General features: G+C 53.2%; 1 protein-coding gene across 2 annotated transcripts; it reads right to left on the bottom strand.

Moving 5' to 3' along the window:
- Positions 1–433: 433 nt before the first annotated feature.
- P2RX1 (purinergic receptor P2X 1) lies at positions 434–16,850 on the bottom strand. 2 transcript variants are annotated; one of them, XM_007076169.3, is made up of 12 exons: positions 15,930–16,460; positions 7,110–7,257; positions 6,745–6,816; positions 6,233–6,302; positions 5,888–5,984; positions 5,507–5,587; positions 5,106–5,247; positions 3,228–3,355; positions 2,728–2,818; positions 2,235–2,300; positions 1,791–1,892; positions 434–1,676 (listed from the first exon to the last, which is right to left on the bottom strand). In XM_007076169.3, the coding sequence occupies exons 1-12, from the start codon at positions 16,064–16,066 to the stop codon at positions 1,611–1,613; spliced, it is 1,200 nt and encodes a 399-aa protein (XP_007076231.1). In that variant the 5' UTR covers positions 16,067–16,460; the 3' UTR covers positions 434–1,610. The 2 variants fall into 2 exon arrangements, with proteins under 2 accessions (XP_007076231.1, XP_042822783.1); XM_042966849.1 differs by lacking the exon at positions 5,507–5,587 and having other exon boundaries at positions 15,930–16,850.
- Positions 16,851–18,694: the final 1,844 nt, after the last annotated feature.

Genomic DNA, 18,694 nt, shown 5'->3' with positions numbered 1-18,694 from the left:
GCTGCCTGGCCATAAGTCTAGCGTGCAGGTCTTGCCACAGCAGAGCTCCTGGAGGATCCCTCCACACTACCTCCATTCAAGACCTTCCTCCTCTCTTTGGGATTCTCTCAGACCTCCCTCCTGGGACAGCCAGCCCCATTCTTATCCTTGCTGTCATGAGGCCACTTCTGAGGGTATCTGCTTGTCTGAGTGCCAGGCCTCTCAAAGCTGTGGGAGGGGCATACGGAGGACCAGGAAGAGCTCCAATGTTCGGGTACAGTGGCCCATGGACAGAGGTGAGCCGACCTCCAGTACTGCCCCTGCTGGACTGAAGACGTAAATATTGGCTCACCACTGTCTACCAAGAGATGCAGAGGACCTCAGAGATCTCTCAACTCGGCCCCCCACATTTCACAGATGGGGACACCTAGTTTCAGAGAGGGAAAAGTGGGGAAAAGTACAGAAGGCAGAGGTTTGTCCTCATTCCTTTTATTGTACTCCGCCCCTCACTTTCCCCAGACCTTGTGTTCAAACAGAACTGGGCAGGCCTTAGGCGCTGAGGCTGGGACAGGAGTAGGAAGCCCAGGATTTGGCCAGGTCTCCACCCCAACCCGAGGTAGCTGAGTAAGGATTCATGGCTAGAAGGGACAGTCTCAGCCTGACACACTTGGGGAGAAGCATATCCCCATGGAGGTGCTGTGGCATGGACCATGTGTCTGTACTCGAGGGCATAGGTACGTTTAGATGGTTGTGTTTGCAGGGCTCTAGCTGTTCAAAAACAGAGTGTGGATGGGAAGGGGGTGTGCATGTGGATGAGTGTGTGTACGGGGGTGTGTACGTGAGACGCCACGTGGCTTATAAACACACCGCACACCTGCTCAGTACCTGCATCTGCGAGGCCATGCAGGCCCAGGCTGAATCTGATACCTAATCAGAGGCAGTTCTTGAACTTATATCCTAAAAATGGTCTGGAGTTTGCCATCCTTACAGATCTGTGGCCAGCCCTACAGATTCTGGTTGAGGAGGTCTGAGGTGGGCCCAGGTGCCTGCACTGTCGATAAGGTCCCTAGGCAAATCTGGGGCCAGTAAGAAATGGGGCTTACGCAGAGCTGTCCAATGGAACTTTCTGCAGTATTCTATGTGGTTCAATATGGCAGCCGCTAGACACATGTCTATTTAGCAGTTGTGATGTGGCTAGTTTTAGGAACTGAATTTTGTATTTTATTCAATTTAAGTTAATATAAATTTAAATTGTCATCATGGCTAGTGTCTGCCATATGGGAAAGCATGGATCTAGAGACGTGAGGCAGTGTGGTAGCGTGAGGGCCCAGAGAGAGAAGCACACTTCTCTGACACAGGAGTGTGAGAGGAGCCTTGCCCAGCCCCAGTTGCTCTAGACCAGGAGTGGCTGAGGCTGGGTGAAGCTCCCTTGGAGGTTGTGGAGTTGGGGCCAGAGCCCAGAATTGCACAGGTCTCTCCCAGTGTCCACGCTGAGCCGCAGGCAACCTAGTGTCTGCCTGGCTAAGAGGTTGGAGAGCTCCTGAGGAGACCTCTGTGTCCTGGCTGGGACCCCACCAGGGCCCCCGCCTGAAGCGTCATGCTGTGTCCGGTTAGGAGTCAGGGGCCGAGGGTCAGGATGTCTTCATGTTGTCCTGCAGGCCCAGGGTGGAGCTGGTGGCCGCGGGGTCATGCTCCCCCTGTGTAAGCATTGGAGGAGATAAAAAGTCAGCTCCAGGGAAGCAGCTGGCCCCCCCCAACACAGACACGTGGGCCTAAGACCTCAGAAAGGCCCAACTCAGGGATTCTCTTACCGCCCCCGGCCCCATGTCCTCCGCATACTTGAACTTCTTCTGCTTGTAGTAGTGCCTCTTGGGCAGGATGTGGAGCAGCAGCAGGTCACAGAGAACCGTGGCCTGAGGGCAGCGAGATGGTGGATATAACATGGTGGCGAGGACCGAGCCCTCCACAGCCCACATCGGTCCCTACTGGCTGTGGGGGCCTGGCTCAGTCCTGCCCTATCCACACCTTAGGTTTTGAAGGGGGCGGGGGGGATGATGCTCTGTTGTTCCCTCAGGGCATCAAGATCACCCCAGCCCACCTCTGTCCTGCCCCAGCTCTGGGCCTCAGTTTCTGCAGACATACTGTGGGTCTGAGGCAGTGGGGTAGGCACAGTAGGGGTGAGAGACTTGGCTGCCACCGAGATGTGGAGGAGGGACTAACCCCTGGCACAGTGGCCCCGTGATTCTAACACTTACCACTCCAAAGATGCCAATCCCAGAGCCGATGGTCGTCATCGTGGGGATGATGTCAAACTTCCCAGCCTGGTGGCAGGGCCCAGGGAGAGAAGAATTAACAGTCAGAAGGAGCCAGGTAGACGCGGCCTTTCTCAGAAACCCTAAGGCCAGACCTGGGGCAAGGGGCTCCCCATCTGCCCCCACCCCCGCCATCAGCTGGCCCCACAGACTGCTCCCCACAGCTCTAGCTCTACATGGGGACCCAGCTGCTGGTTAGAAGCACTGGGTTTTGACCTTGGCTCTGCCTCCCTGGATACAGGGAGGTAGTGGAGGAGGTGAGGTCACAGACTGGAAAGACCTGCCCTCAGCAGGTATCCGGGTCCATCTGTTATTAGAAGTAAAAGTACCGAATGAAGCCCAGTCAACTTCCCATTGTCCATAACCGTGGACACCTAACAAGCACTCACGGGAACTGAGACTGTGTCTCTGGCTGTCCCTCGCACCGGACACTCACCTTGCCATCCACGAGAATGTCAAAGCGAATCCCAAACACCTTGAAGAGGTGCCGGTGGTTGGTCCCGTTTTCCACGAAGTGCCTGGCAAACCTTGGGGAAAGGGTGAGGTTGCAGAAATGAGTGATGGAGAACAGTTTCAGGTCCAGTGTTCTCAGAGCTCAGCAGGAGCCCTCAGAGGTTTGTGAGGACAGTCCCATGCCCCCCAACATTCATTCCGGGAATGCTGTGTTCCACCTTCACCCTAACTCCTGAGGTCGGCAATTTCCCCTGCCAGCCCTGGCCAGGCAGGCCTCAAAGGGCGGAGCTCAGGCTGCCAAGGTCCTGTTCCCTGTGGGCTCCCTGCTTGGCCAGTCCCAGGAGAATGGGAGCTGCCCGGCTTCCTCTGCTTCCTTCCTGGGCACACTTGCTTGGCCTCAAGGGGTTCTGGGACCCCAAGGAAGGGTGCACCGGTGGGGTCCTGCACCTGAAATTGTGTGCACCTGTTCAGGGGGACAGGCACCTGAAATTGAAGCCTGGAGACAGGTTTTTCTCCTCATACAGTCCGTGGAACTCGTAGATGGGCTTGCAGTGCTGTACCTGCCAGTCCAGGTCACAGTTCCAGTCAATGGTGATGCCTACCACGCCGCCCTGCAGGGACACGGGTGTTTAAGATCCAGGATTTCGGGATCAAGAAACTCCTGTCTTATGCCGATGCCAGCAATCTCTTGAGTGGGGCGGGGGGTGGGGGGAGCATTTTTTGTTTGTTCAGGAAGAGACTTTGAGAAGCTGCTTCAGGGTGAAGGTCCTGTCAGTTTCGCTGGCCCCACCTCCCATCCATCACACTTCAACTTTCCGATGGTTTCTAGAACACACCAAGTTCTTTCTACCTCAGGGCCTTTGCACATAAAGTTCCCTTAGTTCCAAAAGGCTGGCTCTTTCTTATCCTGTGGTCACCTTCTCTGAGGGGTCTTCCCTAACCACACCTTCCAGTCTCAAGTGTGTGCCTGTTATTCCCTCTGTGTTTTCTCCTGGAACATTTGCCAGTTTGAAATCATATATTTATTTCGTGTGATTATTAGCCCATCTCCTCTAAGACTGTATGCTCCATGAAGGTGGGGCTGGCTGTCTCATTTGTCACTGACTCCTGAGTTCCTAGTGAAAGTCACAGCATGGAAGGCAATCGTGTTGAATAGTGAGTCTGTCAAGACCTGGGCTAGGAAGAGAAAACTTGAACAAGTAAAGCTCCTCTGGGCAAGGCAAGAATCAGGGACACGCAGGGTTAGGCTGAGCAACAGGAGTGCTGGGAAGGGGTCAGAGTGAGAGGAGAGCTGGGCAACTAAGCAGGAGACAGGTACGCAGGCATCTGTAGATGATGGGGAAGGGTAAGAAGTGCAGGTGACGGGGAGATTTTAGGGACAGGGAGGTCCAACATTCAGCTTTCGGGTGGCATGTGTTGCTCCAGTGTAACCCCCTCCAGGGTTTGGCAAGCTGAGGCCAGAGGGCCGAGTCTGTCTGCGTATCATCCGTGGCTGCTTTTGCCCTACAGCAGCTGACTTGAGTGATTGCAACACGGTCCATACAGCCTGTGACGCTGAAAATACTTACTCTCTGGCCCTTTAAAGAAAAAGTTTGCTGGCCCCTGTGCTAGACGTGTTGTGTGTGTATGTGTGATATCACAGAAAATAAGCTGATTTCCTGCCCTAAATGGGCACCTGCAGGAGAAGGATGATAATGATCACGTGGGAACATGTACGGGGGGGGGGGGGGGGGGGGGGGGGAGGGGGTTGCCACATGCCAGGCAGCACTGAAGTGCTGTCCCATGTGTGAGCTCACTTGATCCTCAAGACAACCCCCCTGAGCCTGGTACTGTTATTGTACCCACTGTGTAGGTGCAAAAGCTCAGTCACACTCAAGGTAAAAGACTAGTCTGAGGTCACATTGCTCGTTAGGGGCAGAGACAGGATTTGAACCCAGTCAGATAGGTCTGCGCTCCTTATAAGGTACTGCTTCTCTCGGAGCCCCAGGTGACTGTGCAAATTCCAGCTTCTGGAATTCCCAGGAATCCTGGGCAGGGTGCAGGATTTCTCAGGGCCATGGGTCATGGAATTCAAGCTGCTTTTATCTAATATTTAAAAAACAGTGTGACCTCAGCAAACATCCAGGTGATAAGATCTGCCCACATCCAATCATTCTGGGTGCCTCCTCCGTGTCAGGTCCATGCCAGGCTGGCTGAGGACTCAGGCCTGACCCTCAGGAGTGCCCAATATTAGGGAATAGATGCATATATATACTCAGCCCTCACCAGAGAGGCTGGAGGGGAGCACTACCTGGGACTTAAAAGCCTTCATTGACCTGATGATCCCAGGACCCAGCCTTCCTCACTCGCCTGGCACCATACCTTTTCAGCCAGGGTGCTAAAATTCTGTCCTGACTCTTGTACCACATAGCCAAGCTTGAAGACGGGGCACAGTGGGTGCAAGGCCTTGTGATAGAGGCAGGTCCTCATGTAGGCCGCATCCACCTCTTCCACCAGGTTGCGCCTATAATGGGAGTGGAGAGCATCAGTGGCCGCAGAACGCCAGCTGGGAGGTTGCCCACCATGCCCCAAAGCTCTGGGGATCCATCACAAATTCCACTAAACCCCGCCCTTGGAGACTAAAAGCAGCCCACCCGAGGGGCCCAGCTCAGGCTTCTGTCTCCAGAGTGAAATCAGCAAGAGTAGAAGGTGACAGAGACAGTCAAGACCAGCTGGAACAGCCTCGAGGGGCTCCTGCATTTCTGCCCCCTTTCCCCACAAACCTGTTGACCTTGAAGCGTGGAAAGCTGATGCTGTTCTTGATGAAGAGAGTGAAGTTCTCGGCCTCTTGGAGAAGGGCAGGGCTGGAGGAGACTGCACTCACTCACTGCCCCCTCCCCAGGAGTCCCCCGTGCGCCCACCAGAGTTTGTCACGGGTGTGGGGGTATGATAACCTATGGGATCTTCCTGTGGCCTTGGCTTTGTGGGAGATGGGTGTGCTGTAATGACCAGGGGCCAGGGGGATCATTGGCTTGGGCCATACAGATGGGGTAAGGGTGGGGTTGGAAGAAGGCAGGACAGATCGTTTCCAGAACTGGATCCGGATGCCCCTCTGTCTGGGTTAGGGAACCTGCTTCTAGCTCCCTGGATGGATAAGGCATTACCGTGGGACGTTGTCGTCCACCTCCACGGGACACCAGCCAAAGATCTCACATGTCTGCACGGTGTCGTTGAAGGCCACACACTTGCCTGTGCGGATACCTGGAACAAGGGAGGAACCCGTGGGTGCTCATCCCAAGCTGGGGATACAGAGGAGGCCCCTCATCCACAAGAGCCCCCAGTGATGGGACACCCAAGAGCAGAAACCTGAGGACAGAAATGTGTCTGGGTCTGGGACAGGGAAGGCCAAGGCTAGGATGGCAGCAAGGGAGAGAGCAGGAAGGATCTGCTGGTGGAGGAAGCTTGGAGCTTCAGGGCTGTGCAGGGGGACAGGAGGAGGCTGAGCTTACCTTGGGCCTTCCTTTCTGCCTTCCCTGGGGTGCAGCCAGTGTCATTTGTGCATATGCCCCCTTCCGGGTGCTAAGGGAAGGGAGAGTTGCTGGTCCTAGGCCCCTTGGGTGGGTTCTAAGAAACTCTCCTCTCACCCCCAGGGCCCTAGGGAAGTCGTGGGGCAATCTTGGAGCACCTTGGGGTGAACTTTGCTTACAGCTTCCTCCTCCCCCCAGACCCCTCCCAGGACCCTTCTGGGCTCATGTCCAGCTGCCCTATTACCAGTGTCAGCTGGCAGGGAACAGGGACATTAGGGTTTGGGGATTGGGTGAGCACGGAGGCTCAGCACCTTGCTTGACACACAGCTGGGAGGGAAATCTCGGATTGTTACTTTGTGTGAGTCTATGCCTAAAATTTCACCACTGCAGTCTCCTTGGGAATCCTATCTTCAACCCCCAGGGGGACCTTCTCTTCCATGTTATTTTTCCCTGGGTCCAGGAAGCGGGGAGAGGGGATGGGTAGCAGTCCTCACCTCTGCACAGTAGCCTTGAACCTGCCGGGGGGTTGCAATGAAATTCGTCATGATCACAAAGGAGCTGTCCCCCTGGAAGTGAGGGGCAGGGGAGGGGAGACCAGGGCTCTGAGTTGGGAGAACAGCACCCCCCCCAGAACCCAAGCACTGCCCCAACAAGCCCTCAGAATCCACATGATACCCAGCGGCCTCCATAACAGATGATGGCAGAGTGGGATGATATAACAACCTGTTTTTGGTGGTTAGGGAAGCTGAGGCCCAGAGGGAGATAGGAGCTGGACTGGTCCCATCTGTTATTGGACAGAGTCCAATCCTGCTCCGAGCCAGGCCCTGTGGGTGGAAGGTGTATCCCTGAGCCAGCTCACCTGGGCTGGGAAGACGTAGTCAGCTACATCCCAGACTTGGGGGCCCAGGCCTGGGAGCTGTGTCACGGCCAGACCCTTGAGTTTCACAGACACGCTGCTGATGAGGCCACTTGAGGTCTGGTAGCCTTTCTCGTAGACAAACACCCACCTGTGGAGTGTTTTGGGGGTTAAAACGACCAGAGCTGTGCAGAGCCATTCAAAGATGGCATGAGGTTACATGGGCTTCTGCCCTTGCTGGCACCAGCTAGACATGTCAAATCCTTTGCCCTCCTGTCTCCAGAAGCATCTCTGAGCCACTCTTTGCTCCTAAAGCTAACATCTTGGGCTGGGGGCAGGAGAGCCTCACCTGCCTCCCTGAGCTGGCCTGTACCTGAAGTTCCACCCTGCTTTTCCCCCGGAAAATATTAATTCCCAGGGAGGAGAACCGCTGAAGGACTCTCTCAGATCCTTTTCCAAGAAGCAGGATTTTCTGGGGCCTGGAGGCCAAGCTTCTGAGACCATAATCCTTATGCCAGAGTTCTCCTTCCTTCCTAAGATTCTCCCACTGAGACCTAGCAGAGCATGATGGCTGAGAACCTGGTATTTGGTGCCCAAGAGCCTGCATTGGAACGCCAGCTACACTACCCATGGCTGTGTGATTTGGGATAAACTCTTCAATCCCTCTATGCCTCAGTTTCCTCATCTGTAAAATGGGAATAATAATAATAGTACCAATATTACTTGTGGCTTAATGCACATAGATCACTTAGAGTGGGGACTGGCAGGTGCGGTAAGTGCTGTAGAGACATTAGCTATGATTATCTCAGCCACGCTGGGAGCCCCTGGCAAGGGGGACTGGAAGAGAAACAGAGGGGGGCAAGTGGCCCTCCGAAGAGCTTGTGTTATCTGGCTCCATTTGAGGCCTTTGTGGGAGTGACTCAGGCTGGAGGCCTCCCAGCTGTCTTGGGACATTCTGGCCTTCCCTTCCAGCATGAAGAACCCCTGTTGTTTTAGGTTCTTCACTTTCCATCTGGGAGGTTCAATGAAATTTACCTCCGTCCTAACCTTGGGGGCTGGAGGGTGGGGCACACGACCAAGGCTTGCCAATCAATGTTCCATCGCCGTAGCAACAGTGATGGGTCTAAAGATGGACACACAACCTGGGGAGTTTCAGCAATGAGGCCAGGGTTTTTCTGGGAATTACTTGGAAAGAGACATCCTTTCTGCAGGATAGCAAAACAATGTAGCTATAAGACCAAAACTAAGGTTAGGCATTTTGCTACCTCACGGAGAGAGTAAACCTGAGAATGAAGCCAACTTAGAGGAAAGTCAGGCCAGGAGATGGAGAGGGCAGCCTCCTGATAATGGTTGAGCTCCTGGATCTAGCCATGCCTGAGGCATGTTAAAAAAAATTTACTTCTGGACTTTTCTGTTACATTAGCTAATAAATTCCCTTTCTTTATTTAAGCCAATTTGGGTTTGGTTTCTGTTACTTAACAACTGAGGATCCTGGGTATGCCCCATTTCCTTCAGGAGAGACTGCATGGAGATTCAGGGTAACTCTGTGTGTGTGTGTGTTTGTCCATGTGTGGTGCCCGTCAGAGTGTGTAGCTATGTATCTCCAGGGGAAATCTGTAAGCACACCTGTGGCTGTGTCTGACTGTAGGCAGGTATGTTTATATCCCCTTCATCCCTCACCCTACCCTCAGCCCACCTGTCCAAGCAGAGCTCAAAGCCTCTCTCCTGCGTCCCAGAGCTCAGGCCTGGTAGCAATTCTCTGGGCATCTTAGTCCCAGAGCTTAGCTTTTTGGGGGCTGTCTTCCTGCCCCAGGGCCCAGAAGTCATCCCACCCGTCCATCCCTCTCCAGTCCCATAGTCCATTCTTCATCTTCTTTAAGTCCCTCCCCCAGCCTGGCTCTGGAGGTGCCCCCAAGCCTAAGCATGGTCACTGCTGCCCCCTGCAGGTCCCAGATGGAAACAGGTGAGGCATGACAAAGGCCTCGAGTCCTCAGTGCTTCCAGCCTCATCAGGGAGAGTTGGGGACATCACCTACTGCTACCCTCCTTAACCTCTTTCCTCCAGGGACGATTCTGGATTAATGCCCAAGCTCAGAGGAGCTGTTGGGGGTGATGGGGAGCTGCTCCATGTCCTGATCCCCTATAAGAGGGTCACAGGTCTCCCTCTCTGCAGCCCCCATCCAACATCTCAATAGAATTTCTCTCTGGGTCCAATACCAACTCCTTACAGTATAGATGGGGAAACGGAGGTCTGAGGGAATGTCCTTCCCAAGTCAGGGGCAGACCCCAGGCTTGAGGTCCCGGCCCAGGTCTCTGCCCCTCTCCACTGAACAGCCCAGCATCAGCATGTCTGCTAGGAGGCAGGAGAGTGGAGCCACACCACGGCTGTGTGCAGGGGCTGATACAGTCACTCTCGGCTATGCCCGCCCTCGTGGACTGTCAATCCTGGGGGTAAAATGGTAAAGTCAATCTGACATCAATGACCTCGGTTCTGATAATAATGGGTTAACCGTGGCATCAGCCCCCCGCACCCATGCTTACCTTGACCTGGCCTAGCTGTCACCATCAAGGGGGTCTGATGTCAAAGACATGAACATCTTCAGAAGTCCCTCCTTTTCCAGACATTATCTTTCTCATTCTTTCCACCTCATCCTCAGCAATACCCTGTCCTGAGTCTTTTCTCCGACAGCCCCTCATGGAAGACGGCACAGAGCGGACTGGCCAAGAAGGACTGGCCAAGTGCCCCCCCTACCCTCATCCCCACCCCCACCCCCAGGGAATAGGAGCCAAGATTAGGGTATCGGCACTGCTGCTTGGCAGCTGTGTGACTTTAGCCTCACCAGGCTAAGGACAAAACCTCTCTGAGTCCTGGCTTTCTCAGTAAAACAGAGTTGATGGCACCTACCTCAAAAATGCTGTTCATTCAACAAATATGAGCAAGGCCCTACCATGCACTCAACTGTGGGCTGGGCCCCAGGAAGAAAACAAGTCTAGGTGACTAGGGGATGTTCTCATGAGTTCTCTTTAAGGAAATGACCATGCAGTAGGCATGTGATAAATAATTCCCTTATTTTCACTGTCTCGAGTCAGTGATTTCTCTCTAAATGTCCATCTGCCCCCATGGCCCTGGCTGCCATCCTCAGCCCAGACAGAACCTCGTGCGAGCTGTCACAGATACATTGTGTCCCCAGATTTTTATCCCTACTTCTGCACCTCTCCTGAGAGATCTAATTCCACACATTCATTTAGTGATTCAACAAATACTTATTTGTTATTTATTCACTGTTCTAGGCACTAAAAATACAGAAGTGAACAAAACAAACCAAAATTCTGCACTCAAGGAACTTACATACATGTCTACATGGCCCACTGCTTTGTGACACACATTCCTTCCCTGTTTCTTGGTCCCTCACCCCAGATATCACACAGGCACCTCAAACTCAAACTCAACCCTTTGCAAAACAGGCTGGCAGTTCCTCAAAAAGTTAAACATGGAATTACCCTTGACTCAGCAATCCCACCCCTAGGTATGTGCCCAACAGAACTGAAAATATGTCTGTATGAGCACTTGTATACAAGTGTTCACAGCAACATTATTCATAAGAGGCAAAAGCGGAAACAACCCACATGACCATACACTGATGAATGAACAAACCAAATGGGGTATGTCCATACAGTGGAATATTATTCAGCCAGAAAAAGGAATGAGCTACTGATACATGTTACAACCAACATGGATGAACCTAGTAAATATTATGTTAAGTGAAAGAAGCCAGACAGGAAAGGCCACATATTATATGATTTTATTTATATGAAATGTCCGGAGTAGGCAAAATAGGCTGTAGAGAGAGAAAGAATGGAGGGTGATTGCTAAGAAGTGTAGGCTTTCTTTTTTGGACTCGTGAATATTTTGTGGACCTAGATAGTGGTGGTTGTACAACTGTGTGATTATACTAAAACCACGGGGTTGTATATTTTTAAAGGGTGAATGTTATGGCATTTGACTTCTATCTCAAAACAAAAATTCAGTGGGACCAACCTGAATGCCTCATGTCCCCACCGAACTTGCCCCTCTGGTGCCTTCATCTTGGAAGATGACACCATACCTACTGTATCCCCCTCAAAGCCCAGGTATCATCCTCACACCCTCGTTCTCCATTATCCCCACATTCTTTGGGGCAGATGCCAAGGGAACTTGGGCATGGGACGGGAGGGTAGGTTGTGGCTGGTGGGACACAAGGTGTACCCATGGACTGTAGGCAGCAGTTGACCAGCCCAGGCACATGCTATGGGGCACAGAAGCCTTGGGGAGGGCTAAGACCAGACTCCAGGCATGAGAAGGACTGAATTCACAGCTGGGACCCATGCTGAGTGTTCAGAGGTTAATCAATCTGCAGTCTGCAGATAAGTCAGGCTGACAATTTGTGTTTTTAAACATTTTTAATGAGGCATTTTTAATGCCTCTTCACAGCTGCCCACTTCTGGCCTCCACCCCCACCCCAACACCTGCCTGCCCTGGGCCTTCCCCTGATAGACATCCTTCTATGGCTCCCCACTACCCTCTATGGCTCCCCATGTTCCTCAGCCTGGCGTTCAGAGGTCTGGATCAGTGGCTGTTCTCACCCTCCACTTCCTTTCCCTTCAGTTCTCTCATTATCCATAGCCTAATCCTAGTGACTCTTTTGCTGTTCCTTTCCTGCCCCAGGACCTTTGACCATACCTTGCTTTCCAGCATGAGTGCCTGGACCATGTAGTCACACAACCAGACTCTACTAATCAAAGTATCTCATTTCTTTGACCATAACAATTGGTTTTGTGGTAGGCCCTTGACCTAACCCCTGCCAGTAAGAGTTGGATCTGGGACTTTTGCTGGAACTCTGGAAAATGATACAGTCTTATGCCCCAGGGATGGCTAAGCTGGTGGGACATCAGCCTGGAGTTGCTGGGGGACATTTTGCCACCATGAGGACAGAGAGACTGCCTAAGAATGAAGCCCAGAGGATGGCAGAGTGGGGAAGGGGAGAAGATCCTGGCTTCTTTGGAGAACCTAAGTGGGACCAACCTGAACTCCCCACCATTTCCCTGTGGAACTTTCTCTTCCTGTGCTCTCATCATGGAGGATCCAGCCAGGCCTAAAGCCTGCTTTGATTTTTTTTTTTTCCAATTATATAAACCACTCAATAGCCCCACCCTTCACTAGGAACCAAAGAAGTCCTGGCCAACTCATTCTTCACTCCTCATTTTTCCTTTGCCTACCCTGTACCCCACCTTTTTCTCATGGAGCCCAACACAGAAATAGGCACAGAGAAGATGCTGTAGAAATGTCCCTGAATGCATTTTTCCCAGCAATAATTTGTATCTATCCTAATCCCTGATTGGTGTGTTCCAGGATTCATATGAAAATCTTAGAAGCATGTGAAATTATCAAGCACTCTGTGTGGAGGTGCACAGGGGGTTAGGAAAGCCAAGAACAGGCTTTCCTGGACTATAGCCCCTAGGCTTCTTTGCTCAAGGTGGTTCTACCACTGTGTTGCCTCTTTCAGGAAGCCTTCCCACACTCCTCTTACCAAGCAGCATTCACAAATCCCACTGGGACTCTCCTGTGAGCTGCAGCCAGACCTCTCTCTTCTCCAAACCAGAGCCCTCCAGGCAGGGACATATCCCAGTACACTCTTGTATGGGCCTGATAGGTCATAGATGACAGCCCACAGCCTATATGCTGAGTTCCAGAGAGCGCATCACCACCCAGGAGATAGTTCTAACTGCAAATTAACCATTTAAAAATATTTTAATGTTTATTTATTTACTTTGTGTGTGTGTGTGTGTGTGTGTGTGTGTGTGTGTTTGAGAGAGAGAGAGAGAGAGGGAGAGGGAGAGAGAGAGAGAGAGAGAGAGAGACCACAGCAGGGGAGGGGCAGAGAGACAGGGAGAGAGAGAATCCCAAGCAGGCTCCACACTCAGTGCAGAGACCAACTCGGGGCTTGATCTCAGACTGCAAGATCATGACCTGAGTCAAAATCAAGAGTTGGATGCTTAACCAACTAAGTCACCCAGGCGCCCCACAAATTAACCATTTTAATTTGAGCCCAAAAGAGTAACAGCTTAGCTCAGCCCACTGGGGCCTCAGGCCCACTTGCTCGCTCCACTTGCCATGGATTTCCCAGAAGAGTGTGACTGATAGAGAACACAGCCTCAGTTTCCCTCCTCAGAGTCTGTTCGGGTTCTCAGCATCTCAGCCTCTCTGCCTCCATCTCAGTAATTCTCCATCTCTAAGTCTCAGGACCTGTCTCTTCATCGGAATGGTTGTGCTCCAATGTCTGTCCCTCTGTCCAGTTCTGTCTCTCTGTCCGTCCATCCCCCATCTTGTTTGTGCCCTTGTCTCTGGAATGCAGGAGTCTGGCTCTTCTCCCATGCTCCCTTTTGTACCCTGCAGCAACCACAGGACCAGACAGACAGCGGCCTTGGGAAGGGGTGGTGGTGGGGGGGTAAGTAAAGAAAGGCCATTCCTCCTCAGGAATGTGCCTGTGTACAATATCTTTAGAGGGGATCTCCCCGCCCTTGTTTTGTGGAACAGCTGGGAACTTGAAACCTGAGATAGTAAGACCAAGTCCAGGCTGGTTTCCATCTCCAGCTGAGTGGTTAGCAAAGCAGTGGGCAGTGGCCAGATGAGGGTGCCAGAGACAGCAGGAGTTGGACGTCTGGGCTTGTGGGTGGGGTTGTGGGGGGGTGGGTATCGTAGGACACCCTGCCTTCCTCTCTCTGCTATACGCTTGGGCAAGTCGGTACCCCTCTCTGAGGATGTTTCCTTTCCAGGATCTCAAGGCCAACTTTGGAAACTTGCAGCTGGATTCAGAGCTGGTTCAGCCTCTTTCTAGTTGTGAGATCCACACTAAATCACTCACTGTCTCTGAGCATCACCAACACTGAGGAGGCCACATCCATTTGGAAACTGAGTAGACTGTCCTTGGGAGGGAGGAAAGGAAGGAGGGAAGTAGGCAGGTCCCTGTTACTGGAAGTATGTGTTCAGGACTGAATGGTGGCTTGGGGCATATGGTGCAGCTAGGGGTGGGGTGGTGGGAGGGGAGGACTGTCCCTTTCCCTCTGACAGGCTGTGACCAACACACAAGAGGGTCCTGGTGCTGGTCCCAGTGCTGACCTGAAAGCAGAAATAGGGAGCCACGGGGGTCACAGTGAGGACAACTGTCTCCCATCTCTTTGGGTGAAGGATGGGCTGGGCCTGGGTGGGCAACCTCTCTTTTCCCTGGAGGATCAGGAGCGCAGCTAAGGATGAACTTTTAAGCCTGTCCTGTGCCTGGCATCATAGCATCAGTGCCTCACTGCAAAGTTCTCAGAGCCCGTGTGAGGTGGGAAAGGAGAAGGCAGCACCAAGTCTTGGGGGCAGGAGGTCTCAGTTCTAGCTGGGACCCACTGCTCCTTTCTGGAGGAGCTCACATGACATTGCAGATGTCAAACTGGTCTGTGAGCAGCGGGGAGGCAGAGGCTGAAGGTATCAGAGGCCTAGGTCCTGGCTCTGACTCCATCTGACCAGCTCTGAGACCTTGGGGGCCAGATGGGGGTAGAGGGAAGGCTGTTTTGGATAACAGAGGCCCTGGAGGGCCCAGAGAGATATGGTCACTGTTTGGCCTCCTGGTCAGCCTGCCCTGGGCTCCAGTCAGCAGTCCTGGTTTGGTCCCACAGCAAAAATGGGGATATGGAGAGCAGAGGGGCAGGGCCCTCAGAATCACAGAGCAAAATGATTCTGCCGGGCATCCCTCAACCCCTCAGCAGGAGCTGAAACCCTTTCAGTGGCCCTGGGGCCTTCAAGAACCCTTTGCAGCATCACTGTGAGTGGACATGATGATCTCCCCACCTCCACACACATGCAGGGACGAACACGTAAGGTAGCTAGCCACTTTAGCCACAGGACATGCACATGTGGATACCCAACCCCAGGGACACACCCAGTAGGCACATGCCCAGACACATGAGAACACATGCATCCACACAGAGCTCTAGGTACAACACAGATACATACACCACACACACACACACACACACACACACACACACACACGTGCTCACACAAGCACACACATGGGTAAGCCCCTGCCAGGCCTGTCTTGGCTTCTGGGACAGCAAGACTGACTTTAAGAAGATGGCCTTTGCACGGTTCCCAGGACAGCCAGACTGCAGGGGACTCCCACCTTACTTTTGCCTCAGCGGGACAGGTCTCAAGATGCCCATAAAGGAGCAGTCATCCCTGCAACCTGAACTGACCTCCAACCTCTGCCTGACATGCCACCGTTTAGGTGCCAGGTGTTCTGAATTTGGAAGTTTCTTTGCTCTGAGGGTCTCAAATATTGCAGGATGCCTCTAATTTAGGTGGGGCAGGTGGAAGCAGGGCCTTTCCCTCTCTGGCCTATAAAATGGGGTGTGGCCTCCATCTCTTAGTAGTGGCCAGCTTGGCTGGGTGGTCAGAATTAAGACTTGGATGTGGTTTGCTGGGGCCCTGGCCTCCAGCGCCACTCACCACTTGAAAGACTGTTAACAGTGAGTCAGTTCCTTAGAACCCAACGGCTTTGCTTCTTGTTCACCATATGACCCAGAGCAAGGCTTCCCTTCTCTACCTTAGTGTCCCCATCTTGACAGTGAGTTATCAGGCTTCCATTCTTTCCGAATAGCATTACAGTTTGTCACGGAGGATGACAACCGATGGAGAGAAAGAGGGGCTCGTTGGGATCCTGGGGGGCATCCCCGAGCCTGGAGAAAAGGCCCAGGTTGGGAGCTGGTGCAAGAGGGTGGCAGTTAGGGGGCCCAGACTCACCCGATGACGTAGACCAGAACCACGAACTGGATCAGGCGGAAGACGACGCCCACCTTCTTGTTGCGCACGAGCACCATTCGGGGAGTGTCATACTCAAAGAAGAAAGCAGACAGCTCATCCTGGAGCCGCTGTGCCATGGTGGGCCAGGCTAGGGGCTGAGAACTGAGCGCCTTGCACAGCCTTTGCTCTTGAGGTGAGACCACCGTCAACGCCCACGTCTACAGTGGAGCTTCTAGGGGTTTCCTGCCCTTAGGAAGGGTAGGGCAAGGCAGCTTGGGGCCAGAGGTCAGGAGTCAGGGGTTAGTTGGAGGCATTTGGATTGAGAAGGAGAATCCTTGGGTGGTCAGAGCAGCTCTTGGCCCCTGGCAGGCAATGGACTGTGGGCCAGCCCTGTCTGTGGACAAATAAATTCCCAAAGATGGATGGGGGCGGGGCTAGTGGGGCCACCCAGGCCCAGCCCCACTGCCCCTCCTGGCTCCGCCTCGGCCCTGCTGAGCCTCCGGAAACAGAAGCTGTTGGCAGGAAAACCACAGGCCACTCGTCACAAGGCAAAGATAAAGCTGTCAACCCCCAACGAACCTGGCAGAACAGAACAGAGCAGGGCCAAGGGCTTGGGTGGAGTGGCCTCAGGCTGAAGCCCTCCCCAAACCGGGGATCCATCCCCATATCCAAACATCCTTCTCACTCTACCTGTGCCCCCAGGTGGGGAGCTCTGTCCCTGGGAGGTTTGCGGCCAGGAGAGCAGAAGAGGACGTAGGACATTTCTGGTCCAGCTACCTGATACTTCCAGAGCCTGTGACAGGACCCCCACCTCTGTCCTTGTAGACCACCTTCCATCCACCTGTCCGAGTCCAAGCCTGGCCTGTGCCCAACCAACCTTAGCATTGGGCTGGCATCTCTATAGCTTACCTCTCCTCTCCCATCACCTGCCCTGTCCTGTCCTAGCCAGGCCTCCACCTCCCTGAAACAAGCAGAGGGAGGCAAGTGCCTAGAAGAGTCAAGGGCCACATCAGTTACACATTGCCATTGGGCTCCCTCAGATGCATCCGGGTAAGCCTAACAGCAGACGGCCTTGGTTAATATCCTTGGCTTTGCCACTAGCTGCCTGTGAGGGCTTGGGTAATTTGCCTCACCTGTCTGAGCTTGTGTCCTTATCTGTGAAATGGGGATGATAATGGATTTCTTTCATAGGTAGAGGCCCTAGCCAGGTGAGTCCCAATAATGCTGAGGACAAAAAAACAAAAACAAAAACAAAAACAAAAACAAAAACAAAAACAAAAACCAGAGGCCACTATTGATCTTGGGGTACAGCCCCTCTGTACCCCTGTCTTCAACCCCAGCTCAGGGCAGGAATGCAAGGCCCCGGGGACTGGGATGGGGCAGAGGCCTCATGTTGGCTTTTGGAGCCAGAGGCCTCCTCCGACCCCATGCCTTGTTTTGCAGATGAAGAAATGAGCTCAGAGAAGAGAAATGAATTGCCCAAGCTCACCCTGGGTGGTACTGGAGGCTTCAGCTTGAAGCAGGAAGGCCTTGCTGGCTGCCCCTCAAACCAGGCCAGGTGTCCTTGGGACTTCCTCTAGAGGTGGGAGTTGGAGGCTGGGTGTCCCAGGGGTGTGGGGCGCTCCCCTGCAGTCCAAACTGCCTCACCCTGAGGGCTGATAAGAGTCTTCTCCATGGCTGGGAAATTAGCTGGGAAATTGCTCTAGTCAGGGAACCATACCCAAGGGCTGGAAATCCCAGGTGTGCCTGAGCAGAGCTGCTCTCTGGATGGCAAAGGCCCCAACCGAGGGCAGGTCCGTGGCCTCTTGCAGCACCCTGGGCCAATCCCCCTTTCAGACAGATCAGTCTCGCCAATCTCAGACTCAACTGTGTGTCCAATGCCACCGTCAAGCGGGGCAGGCCAGAACCATGTCCTGGGATTTTCTAAGCAAAAAATCCAGAGATGCTGGGAGCCAGACCTAAGGGGATCACATCCCCTCGGCCTGGTCTTGATCCCACATAAAAGGGCCTATTCTCTTTCCAGCTGATCCCGTGGCTCTTGGAATAGCAGGTCCCAGGACATGAATTGCTTGTGATGAAGAGCCGGGGTGGATGCTGGCATTACCCGAGCCATCTTTGTATCCCTCTCCTCCCATGATTCCTGGATATTAAGGAGGGCAGCCGGCACTTAGGTGAGGGGAGGAGGAGGGGGCAAGGGAATTCAGGCAGTCATCCTCCAATCTGTATCTGCCCTTTGGATACCATCACCGTGACCTCCTCCACCTCCTCCTCCTTCTTCTCCCCTCTCCCCCGTTCCAAGGAGCCAGCCTTGCTGACAGACAGATGGACCAATGGACAGATGGCTTCCTTTGCCTGGCTAAATTTAGTGGCCGGTGGGGTGCAGAGGGGGCCTCTGCTCATCCTGGAGGCCAGCCCAGGCCCTCAAGGGGTTTCGGCACAAGGCTCCAATGGGTCTCCTTAGCTACTCAGACACCCTTGTTTGGAGCACACACATCTGCTCCTGTTAGAGCCTCAGTTCTGACCCTGACATTCAGAAAACAGACCGTCATGGAGGATTATTTCACTTGAGGTTTTCATATCTAGAGCACGCCCCAAAGAAAAAGAAGTAAAAGCAATTGCATTTCTCTTCCCAGATCTCTTTTTTCCTAGTAACTTTGCCAGAGTAAGAGAGGCAGCTGATAGGATCAATGCATCTTTCACTGGTTCTAAAATGCATCTTTCCATCCAGGACTATGTTTTCCCGCCCCTGCCCCCACTCCAGCATC

Source organism: Panthera tigris, chromosome E1 (assembly GCF_018350195.1).
Source record: "Panthera tigris isolate Pti1 chromosome E1, P.tigris_Pti1_mat1.1, whole genome shotgun sequence".
NCBI lineage: Eukaryota > Metazoa > Chordata > Mammalia > Carnivora > Felidae > Panthera > Panthera tigris.
The sequence above is the reverse complement of the archived record's forward strand: the minus strand, read 5'-3'. Positions and strand labels throughout refer to the sequence as shown.

Coding starts and splice junctions, on each gene's coding strand:
- P2RX1 (XM_007076169.3), bottom strand. CDS start 16,066: ATGGCACAGCGGCTCCAGGATGAGCTGTCTGCTTTCTTCTTTGAGTAT. Junction 2,819..3,227: donor TCTCCAGGCTTCAATTTCAG/GTGCCTGTCCCC, acceptor CCTTTCCCCAAG/GTTTGCCAGGCACTTCGTGG. Junction 1,677..1,790: donor AGGACATGGGGCCGGGGGCG/GTAAGAGAATCC, acceptor ATGCTTACACAG/GGGGAGCATGACCCCGCGGC.